This window comes from Gavia stellata, chromosome 8 (assembly GCF_030936135.1).
Source record: "Gavia stellata isolate bGavSte3 chromosome 8, bGavSte3.hap2, whole genome shotgun sequence".
NCBI lineage: Eukaryota > Metazoa > Chordata > Aves > Gaviiformes > Gaviidae > Gavia > Gavia stellata.
In genome coordinates this window covers 2,625,573-2,636,202 of record NC_082601.1, presented here as the reverse complement: position 1 = coordinate 2,636,202, position 10,630 = coordinate 2,625,573, and the positions used below count along the sequence as shown (strand labels likewise).

The following is a 10,630-nucleotide window of genomic DNA, read 5'->3' as shown; positions in this document are numbered from 1 at the left end:
GCACTCTCTGTGGTGTTTACTGTGTGCATTAAAATTTTCCAGTTGTTAGGAACTGGCTGTATCTGCACAAGAGCTATCTGCTAATAAACAGAAGCACCCAGACGATGGTAAAAATGGCAAGTTTCTGCAAAGTAAGTCCCCGTGTGCAGGCCAGGCAGGACATGTCTATTTGCAACACCAAGGAGAGATGTTGCTTTTATTATTAATACGAGGAAAGACTTGTCAGAATCCATGCCAAAACGGAAGGGCTTTGGGTTGGTTTTTTTGTTTGGTTGGTTTTGTTTGTTTTTAAAGTGTGTCTTAAGTGAAAGTCAAACCCACGGGTATGTACCAGCACTGCCCACTGACTTCAGTGCCAGCCGGGCCAAGAGGACATGGGATGGGTTATGTGCAGGAAGGGTTAAATTCCTGAATGCAGCGGTGGCCTCGAGCTGGTGGTGTCTCTCCTCCAAAGCCCTTGTATTTGGTGGGATCTGGAGGAGACGCGGGCGCCCAAGAGCTGTGCAGGTAAGCTGGGATCCAAGTGTAGCTTTCCACGGCAGGTCCTCACCTCCGAGGGATGGGGTTTGCGGGGAGCATCACCCCCAGGGAGCAGAACTGCTGGCTTTCGCCTGCTCTTCCTTCTGGTAACTCCCTTTTGTCTCAACGTAGTGGTAACGGGGTGGTCATCCCCCACAGCTCACGTGCGCACCAAGATGATCTGCCCTGCGTGGTGCCATGCTGTGCTCACCTGGTTCTGTGGGCTGAAGTAATGATGTTTAACAAGGGATTAACTACAGCAGTGCTCGGGCTTCTGGTCACCCTAGCCATCCATAATTTCAGTGTGAAATCAGTAAATGCTCCATTTCCTTACCCGTTTTTATATAACCTTGAAAGAAGGTGATGTAAGAGCACCTGATGAGCGATGAAAGACTGGAAGGGACCACTCCCAACATCTACTGCAGGCAATCGTGACCTGAGCTCCGCTTCCACCAGCTAAGGGACAGAGCAGGTCCTGCTTCTGGCATCCCCTCCTTCCGCTGGCTGCAGTTGGACAGGACCCCAGCAGAGACTTCGGGATTTCAGCTCCAAAGCATCTGGCTCCCTCTTGTGCTCCCCGCGTTTATGGCAGGAGAAGTCGGATGGGACAAAGTCCGGCTGGTGGAACCCGCTGGCGGAGGTGGCCCCTGCTCATCGCACAGAATCACAGAATGACAGGGGTTGGAAGGGACCTCTGGAGATCACCTAGTCCAACCCCCCCGCCAGAGCAGGATGACCCAGAGCAGGTTGCACAGGAATGTGTCCAGGCGAGTTCTGAACATCTCCAGAGAAGGAGACTCCGCTCTCTGGGCAGCTTGTTCCAGTGCTCTGCTACCCTCAAAGGAAAGAAGTTCTTCCTCATGACATCTCCTCGTGTCCAGCCTGAGGATCAGATCACATCAGTAGCTGTTCGTCAAGACCTGATCCGATATGGACCATCTCCATGTCCTGGTACCCCTGAGGTTGCCAGGAAACACCAAGCTGTTCCTGGAGCACAGCTAGCGAATAGGGTGTGCAGCTCCATATGCACTGTGCACAGCCTGCCGCTTATAGCTTGATCTGGGATGAGTTGTGACTGTCACCCATAGCTTCTACCTTGGAGAAAATCCACCCTTCTTCTGCGCGATACGGTCCAAGCGACAGCACTGCCATCTGTACATATGGCACTCAGCATGAGATGCGTTTCCTCCTCCACAATGTCAAACATTTAAGGAGTATGAAATTATTTCACCTGTACGAAGATAATAGAACTTTGTTTTTCCTGTATTTTATACAGCTTTTTTTTTGGTAAAGTACTCTGTGTAGCAGGTCCTGATCCATACTGCTCCTATCACAAAGGTGGTAGCAGTAACGAGTGGGGAAATCCACCAGAAAAATGGCTTTAATGCAATGCTCCAGCTGCCATTAGAGGTAGTATTTCTTCCTAACTGAGTTACTTTTAGGAGATTTCTTTAAAGGTCATTAGTGGGTGTCAGGAGACAAAGGAAAGCTGTGTTAGGCGAAGCAGAAAAAGGGACTTGTTTTCCAGCAGATGTTCTGCAACTCTCTATAGCTAAGGAAAAAGTAAGTACAACCAGACTGGGCTCTGTCAATTCTGAATTGTTGTGCAATTTTGACTCAATTTTTCTGTTTTGTTTTGCTTTTTTTTAATCATAATTAAAATTAATCATTAATTATTTTTTTTCTCTTAGCCAAGTTGTCTGGTTATCTTCAGGCAGGCTGCTACAGAAATCAGGGAAGACTCCCACTCTCTAATGGTAGGTGAAAATGGTAAAGTATCTACATTTGGTTTCACTATTTATGATCTTAGTTTAAAAGACAGGGATGGAAAAGGTGCTTTCATCAGTAACTGCAGCGGATTGAAGGGTAGAAGCCCAAAGGCCAAGAAAAGAGTTATTTTGAATTAAACTGGATAGACGCCACGTATCCCATGAACACCCACCAGTCACACTAAATGCGAGGGAAGAAGTCACCACAGAAATGTTGTGCAATGGAGAAGGAATTTCCCCAGCATTAGCTTGGCCCGGCTCTACAGCTGCTTTTCTCTTGCACAAAATGTGCAACAAAACAGGAACGTGTGTGTTTGTTTATGAGAGCCTCCTGAGAGCCGATCCAGAGCCAAGCGAGAGCCTCAGCTCCTCCGGATACACAGACTGTTAAGTTCATCTCCTCTCTCCTGGTGGGAGTACGTCCCCGTCCGACCCCAGCGGGCTGCAGGTACTGCCTCACCGACCGCCCTGAGCTCACCCTCGGCTGATGGCTATTGTCTGTTTTCATCTGGGTTTTATGCTTCTGAGTCTCCAGTGTGGTCGGATAAAGACATAAGCCTAAAAGTTGTCTTAATGAGTTATTTGCTAGTAATGCTACTTATTTTCCCTACACACTGTTTTGTGTTTGGTTTTTTTTTAAATAAGACACGTGGCTCCCAAAAGTAGCAAGTACTTCTTCCTTAAGAAAATGTCACTCTGGCATTGCAGTCTTTCGGGAGATGTGACAGGTCTTTTGTAGTATGTGCTCTTTTAAAAAACGCACAGAGAAAGTTTCAATGCAACTCAAAGGTGGCAGAGGCAGTTTTGATGACAACTATTAAACCTGCAGGAAGGGCTTTTTTCCTAATGGAACAACCTCCTTCCCGTAGGAATTGAATACATCTTTTACATTGCATAATTAGATGCACAGGTACAATGGGGAGCATAGGAGGCTTTGTCCTGCCTTTGCCATGCCAGAGCAGCGCTTTGTGTCAGTGACGGCAAAAGGACTCCAGTAAATCATTTCTCCTCCATCCACCTCCCCCATCCCCTCCGGTCAACAAGGAGATTGCTTTTGCCTTCAAACTGTATAATATTTTCCTGCTAAGGGATGCCGAATTGTCTCTCGAATCCTCAGGTTTTCAGGTGACAGAAAATGCTGCTTACCCCACTGACCGTAGCGGGGTGCTGCCAGGAACTGGGTTCAGATTCCCCTGTTATTTGTGACCTTTTTTTATTTTTTATTTTTCAGGCTTTGTCAGTAGGAGTTGTGCCTTAAGTCCAAATTAGGCTTTCTATTTTTACGTGAACTGTTATGTATTCCCTTCTGGTGAAGGGCAGCAAGCATCGGCACAGCAATAAGGACAAATATTTTGTTGAAGTCCCATGAGCAAATTCTCTATTCAAATTAAAAGTGCAAACCTGACGCTGGCAATACTGAGTCAGCACCACTGGTTTAGATCTAGGAATAACATCTGAAATGGTTTCCCGGATATTTTCCAATATACACAAATACTACATGCCTTTGTCAAGTGGAGTTTAATAGCTACAGCAGTGCTTTGCCTGCCATAAAAATAACTGTGAGAATTGGAGCTGGCAAGCCTCTTACCAGACCTAATACAGATTTATTTTGTTGTATTTGTTTAAGTGTTCATGGTAATGACAAAATCGGACTTTCTTTTTTTGCTAAACATCTATTGTATCTGCATGTATCCATGGTATCTGCATCACGAAGGAAGAACAAGTATGTGCTTCACTTATGATGTTGTTCTGCTGATTTTATTGCTGTATTTTTACAGCAAACACTAGTCTATCCTGGTGGATCACAGCTTTTTTCCTGCTACAGAAAGCAGGTTCCTCTGTGGGGTTAAACCTCAGAGCAGCTCAGTCAGTCACAGGCCATACATGCCACAGCCTCTCTACTACCACTAGTGAAGACCCTGTGCTGCCCTGCCCTTGCACAGCTACAAGGAACCATCAAAGGTGACAAAGATGGGGTGTTTCTGGCCAATGCTGCTGCAAATCCGACATGAAATACTAGCGCCGGAAAGCAACAATAGCTACTATTTACTAATCCACCCCGGGACCCAGATGCCTATTTACTAGGCACTCCATAAACACAAAACCACCAATGCAAAGCTCTTTTTGTCTAAAGAAATTACATCCTCGGTATGAGACCAGAGACAGCAGATGGGAGAGCACCGGGAAACAATGAGACAATGCTGGCTGGTGGGTGAGAAATGGCCCCAGCACTCGGCGGTCGAGCACTGCCAAGGACGCGGTGGCAAAGGGGTGTTCGGCGAGTGAATCAGAAGAGGAGCTGTTACAACTGAACCGGGATTCAACAATAAAGTTTTACCCGACTGTGATGTTTTCAAGATTTTCAGGTTTTGACTGAAAATCGTCCAGTAAAAACAACTTGCTTGCCAGGCAACAAGACCTGAATGACACCTGTACCAGTGCTGCAAACTGTTCTGTTGTCAAACTTGATTCAAAAAGCGACGCTCAGCCAGCAGTAACCAGTCAGGATTCAAACCTACACCAGTGCCGCTGGGTTACCAGTCTAGCCCTAAACATTTATTGAAGTGAATAGGAAATACTAATGCTATGAATCAGAAAAAAATGAGGCTTTTCAGAAAAGAGAAGGGAAGACCAATCCGGACACTAGAAAAGAGCACTAAGTTCATTAAAGGATTATCCTTCATAGAGGATTTTCTCTTTTGCAAGGTTGAAAAACTTCCCATCTTTGCTTAAGACTCAGACAAGGGCTGTCTGCGCCCTGCAGGGAGCAGAAGTTATTTTGAATCAGGCTTTTCCAGGGCTTGACTCCGGGCATCCGTGTTCAGCCCCATCTCTGACCTCCTTGGTGAACCTACCGGCTACAGGGGAACTTAGAACAGATTAAGCCTTTAAACACTACTCCCTCCCTTCCAATTCAGCAAAGTGCTTAAGCTCATCATCTTCCCACTTTGACAGGATATTTTAATACATGGCATTGGCACTAGTTTAACAACTTTCTCTTTCATTGGCATAATTGCAATGGATAATCAGTCATGACAAGAAAATGCCTAAAGCATTTCTTAGGCTTTAGTTTTGGGCTTGCAACCAAAAGTCTGGGGGCTGGTTAAAAGAACATGGACACGATATTTTGTGTAACTAATTTCTTTAATGGCATAAAAATTTAAAACTTTTCCTGCACATAAGACAAAAGAGCCAGTGCTCTGTATGTTCTGACAAAGTATTCTGAACACACTGGTATCACAAAATAAAAGTTATTTTCCAAATTGGTTTTTATAAAAAGCCTAAATTAGGATGGGTATTTGGGCCCTTGTAATGGATATAGAAATGGATTTGCATAAACAGAATCTGATTCAAAAGTCTAAATGCCCCAAGATTTTCACAGCAAAACTTTGGATATACTTGCATGTGTAAATAACATGCTGTCAAGGGATGCTGCAGATGCCGTTACAGCTGGGAAAAAAACCCATTATTGCTCCTATGAAAACAAACTCACTTATTTTCTACTGTCAAGAACTTCCAATGCCATCTTTTAAGGTCTTTCTCAGGCCATGACAAGCCTGTAAATTTAATAAGCATTCCGTCCCCTCAAGTGCCAAAGCTCTATCTTCTTCGTGCATCTCAATGAGGAAATGCTTCCTTCTGCACATAAGGGCAACAGAAAAAGGCCACCATTCCTGTTTTCAGTGGTCACCTCCTTGCACAAAGAAACATAACTCAACTTCAACCCAGTATTTCATAGCAGGTTGGCTCGCCCAGCTTTGTCAGTCTGATTTCTTATGCTAATGAGAACTTTTTAAAAAAATCCTCTTTTCTCATGGTATGCTCCCTGACAGCAAGACAGAATGAGTGTGGTTGTGCCCAGAATGCAGCCAACAAAAGGAAAAAGGTGGCTGTATCTGGACAGAGGAGGCCTAACTTCTTCCATCTCTAAGCTCACGAGAGATACAGAGATCATTTGTTCTGAACTTAGTTTGGTATTTAGGGGGAATGGGCTTGTTCACCCTCATGTGCAGACTTCCCAGCCTCTGAGTGGGAGGCACGTGACAGATCTGCAGCGACACTGAGGTGCACAGGTTGCACCAGTACAGTCCGGATGAGAAGCACAATGTCTAAAAAACATGAACACTAACTTTCTACCTGGTTTGACACAGACTCTGAATCTTATTGCTCACCTCCTTCATAAATTCAAAAATCTCAGGAGAATTTCCTATAACATCAATGTGAGTATCATAAGGAATGATCAAAACATAAGGGTAAAGGGGTTTTAGACTTTCACACACACATTTGTATCTCCGCTTTTCATCTCTGATGTGCTCGTCAAAGTAGATCCTTTCTTTACGTAAAGTGTTATGGAGTTTTATAGACTGGTTTTCAATTTTCTCTTTGACTCTTACTACCTCTCCAGCATCAGACCTGCTTCCAGCATTTTCAATATATACTGTAGTTATATCACCATCAGTGACGGCAGAAATTACAACATCATCATTCACTAGGAATGTCCTGGAAAAAAAGTACTTCATGTAGTGATATATATCTGTGTCAAGAACAACCACTTGTTTTTCCCCATCTGCGTCATGATCGAAATTACTCATCTCCGTCGTAGGTCTGTGTTGCTGTCGTCTCCTCCTTGGTCTCTGATGGGACTTGCTTTCTTCTCTTTTGTCTTCCTCTGAAAGGGATTTTGCTTTTAGTAAGAGAAAATCTCTTAGCAATTTGATTGCTGGAAATGACCCTTGAACAGAAATATGCCCATTGGATTGCAAAGGACCAAAGCTCAAAGCTGTGCTCTTCTTTTTAAGTTCTTGTATCAGATCTTCTAAAACAAACTGATCTTTGAAAATAGACATATTGAGGACAGATGTGACAGAGCTGAAGACCTAGAATTTTGAATTACAGAAGTTAAGTAACGGTTAACAGAGCAATGGAAGTACAATGAGAGAAATTATGAATGAGCTTACGCTTTCACAGTAACGGGTTACTTTCAGCGGATAGTATCTGGGCAACCTCTTGTCTTCTAGTCGATGTTCATCCTTCTTTAGAACACTCTCTACAACTAAAGAGAAAGCCAGATTCACTTGTTGTGCAGTAACATCATGTGCCATTGCCAGTCTGATGGCGGAACACGTCATGGGTGTTTGTCCCTTGATGCTTTCCCTAACAGCTTCCCATACATACACGCAGGCAATTCAATATTCTTGCCTAATGTTTTATGTATTAGTCAAAATTGTTCAGAAGGAGACAGAAGCCTGTCTTCTTAGAACTTAATTGGCAGATTTATTCTCAAAGGCCTGACTACAAAAATCATATCTGTTATGCATGGTATAAATTTATTCCTAAAAACAAACATAACAAATGCTTTGCATGAAGCCTGTTCAGAGTCATGTCTTCACTGACCAGAAATAAAATCCTAAAACTTTGACTGACTAAAAGAGAGGTGCTAGTCTTCCAGTTCTATAAAATCCTAGTACCAGTAAATAATTTAAAATCATTTGGTTTAGGTTTAACATTCTAGGGCTAATTTTTGGGGGGATAGCTGTATTTAGTATATTAATCTAAATACCTTCTTGATCTTCAAAAGTTACATATGCAACTCCTTTTTTCATTGTTGGATACATTACTTCTTCCACATCTCCCCCGTTATTCTTCGACATTTGGAAATGAATCACCAGTATGTCAGTCATGACATCATCGTGCAGAAGGCCATCTGGAACACCAGTGATGACAACCGTCCTTGCTGATTTAGCCGCTTGTCCTGTTGCCTGTGTGCAGAGACATGGCACACTGTAAACGCACACCGTAAACACAAGGAGTACTGGTGACCTCCCGTAGAGGTTCCCCAGATTCACCCTGATCACTGAAGTAACTCCCCTTCCTTTTGCACAGACAACATGTGTATTTAGTAGCTAATGAAGAATGCTGAATCAGATTTCAGTGAACGCCAGGCTCCCTCAGGCACCTTTCCATTACTGTGCAGTGAGAAATGGCCTGACTCTTATTTACACCCTCTCAGTATCCTCTTTTCTTAGAGCAGCAAAAATTAGATCTAAACCGAACAGCTTCTCAAATGAAAGGTCCAGCGTCACACTGAAAAGGTTGTTTCCTCTGATTCCAATATTCAAAATTTGATCAGAACGAAACATTTTAATTGCATGTACTGTTCAGTAAGGATTGGCTTTTCAGAGTGGAAGGGTCAGATTCAGATTGTCCTTCCTTGTTAAATTCATGAGAGCTGGGATTTAGGGTTGTGCTCTGACTCATCTCTCCACTTATTAAATGGATAACCTTGTTAAATTGGAAGAACATAATCCCAGTCATCTGAGACTCGCAGTGCATAAAACAACTAACTACACACATGATTTTCATCAGAGCCAAACCTCCCAATGCTGCAAACATCAAACCCATCCTAAATAGGATTTGCATCCATGTCCTGTTAAGAAAAGCATTATTTTCTTTCCAGTCTTATTACACAGACATAAACAGTAATATTTCACTGGGAATATCACAGCAAAATTAAATGGTGGAACACTGAGTAAATTTTCTAACAGTTCATTGACTTTTTGGAAGAAAGAAAATAATTTAGTATGCCTGCATGGTAGCGTTCATGGGAACAAACTGTCAGTAACTTCAGAGCGACTGTACTCGAGGTCAGTCACTCCATCTAAATTCTTTAGACTTCTCTAACACAGTTTCTTCTGGACCTGGGCTGCATAAAACATCAGGGCCAGCCCAGCAGTTACAAAGCCTGCAGGACGTGCTGCCGGGGGCGAATGCTTCTTTGACGTGCCTCCAAAGCCTTGCGGACCACCACCGCAGTGCTTCTGAAGGGAGTGAGGAGACAGATTCAATAAGACTGTGCAACCATGCAAGCTTTTAATCCATGAAGACATGAGGCCTCTTTTTATCACCCATCAAATTTAAAGTGCCAGGAGCTTTAATTATATTAGGCAATTATTTTGGTGGTAACGTTCATGCAAAAGCAAGTTTCTGCACTAATGAGACAACATGAAGAGAATATAAACAGGGTGCTTCCAAGATTGATGAAGTTTTATGCAGGATTTTCTCACGCTTCACACAGCCGATGCAGCCCGTGCACGAGCGGGAGGGAGCGCTCAGCTGCCAGACAGCATCTCACACCTTGCCAGCTGGTATTTTGGAGCAACACTTGTGCCTGCTATTGGGGTTAGAAAAAAAAAACCCCACGAACATACAGTTTATTTGTGCTGAATCACTTCTAAAACAAGTCTGTGTTCGGTGGCTGTTGCTAGACAGAAACGCGGAGCTGCGGACGGTGCCGCAGTGACACAGGCGGGCGGATAAGGGAGAGGAGCACTGCAACGCTGGTCGCAGGGTCCCGCGCACGGCCAGGCCACACGTTTGCTGTTTCTGGGCAAATACAGATCAACGCTGACAGGAGATCAGACATGAAGACTTACCATAGACCTCATCGGTTCTCGCTGTTATTAAAAAAATGAAATATTAGTACCAGTGAGAGGGGAATCAGACCTGTTGCTACCGCTCACTGGAAGGCCAGGACAGCAGGCTGTGGCAGACGCCGCTGCCGCCTGCGCACCGAGTTATTTCTTCAGGGCGGGAACCGTGCGAGGGAGCGCCACTGCTCACTCCTCTCCTTCATGTCGCCGTTATTTTTAGCACTCGGAGGCTTTTAACACGCGGCGCAGCAGAAGGCCTCTCTTCCCACCCCGCCCGGCGGGACCAGCCCGCAGGCCCGGGCAGCGCCGCTGTGAGGGGGCTCCGGAGGCGGGAGCGGGCCCGCGGGAAGGCCCCGGCTCTCCCCCGGCCTCACGGCAGCGCCCCCGCCCTTCCCCGAACCCCCCCGGCGGGACGCGGCCCTTCCCCTCGGAGGGACGCCGCCTCCCGCGGCCCCGGCCCACCCGGGAGGGCGACGCTCCCCTCACGGCCCTGCCCGCCCCCTCGCCCGCCGCAGGCACTTGCCATGGCCGTCGCTCCGCCGAGGTGGGGCGTCCGGGGGAGGGGGCAGAGGGCGGCTGCCCCCCGAGCGCCGCCCGTCCCCGCGCCTCCGCCGCAGGGCGCCCTCGGCGGGGAGCGGGAGGGCTCGGCCGGCCCCTGCCCAGCCCGGCCCGGCGGCGAAACTGAAAGAGAAACGGCGGGCCCCGCGTTCCGGGAGCCCCGCGGCGGGGGGGGCCTCCTCCGCGCCGCCTCCCGCCGGCAGCGCACCGCCGGCCCCGCGGCGGGGAGGCCCGAGGGGCAGCGGTACCCCGATTTTCACGATTAGTGGCAGGAGCTCCCCGATATCCAGCGACGCTGCCTCGCAAGGCAACGCACCCCGGCTGGGGTACCCGGTCCTGCTCGTCCTTCTCCCA

The 10,630-nt window shown here is 46.3% G+C and overlaps 1 protein-coding gene across 1 annotated transcript; it reads right to left on the bottom strand.

Moving 5' to 3' along the window:
* Positions 1 to 5,423: 5,423 nt before the first annotated feature.
* RBM43 (RNA binding motif protein 43) lies at positions 5,424 to 9,921 on the bottom strand. The gene is made up of 5 exons (XM_059820499.1): positions 9,884 to 9,921; positions 9,026 to 9,106; positions 7,849 to 8,069; positions 7,247 to 7,341; positions 5,424 to 7,165 (listed from the first exon to the last, which is right to left on the bottom strand). Exons 1-5 carry the CDS (start codon positions 9,919 to 9,921, stop codon positions 6,422 to 6,424), a joined length of 1,179 nt encoding a protein of 392 aa, XP_059676482.1. The 3' UTR covers positions 5,424 to 6,421.
* Between the last annotated feature and the right edge of the window lie 709 nt (positions 9,922 to 10,630).

What these genes read in the sequence shown, in the direction of transcription:
- RBM43 (XM_059820499.1), bottom strand. Translation starts at nt 9,921, where the DNA reads ATGAAGGAGAGGAGTGAGCAGTGGCGCTCCCTCGCACG. An exon ending in CAGTGGCGCTCCCTCGCACG is followed by an intron (nt 9,107 to 9,883) that starts GTTCCCGCCCTG and finishes CACTCCCTTCAG; the next exon opens with AAGCACTGCGGTGGTGGTCC. An exon ending in CAGCACGTCCTGCAGGCTTT is followed by an intron (nt 8,070 to 9,025) that starts GTAACTGCTGGG and finishes GTGCGTTTACAG; the next exon opens with TGTGCCATGTCTCTGCACAC.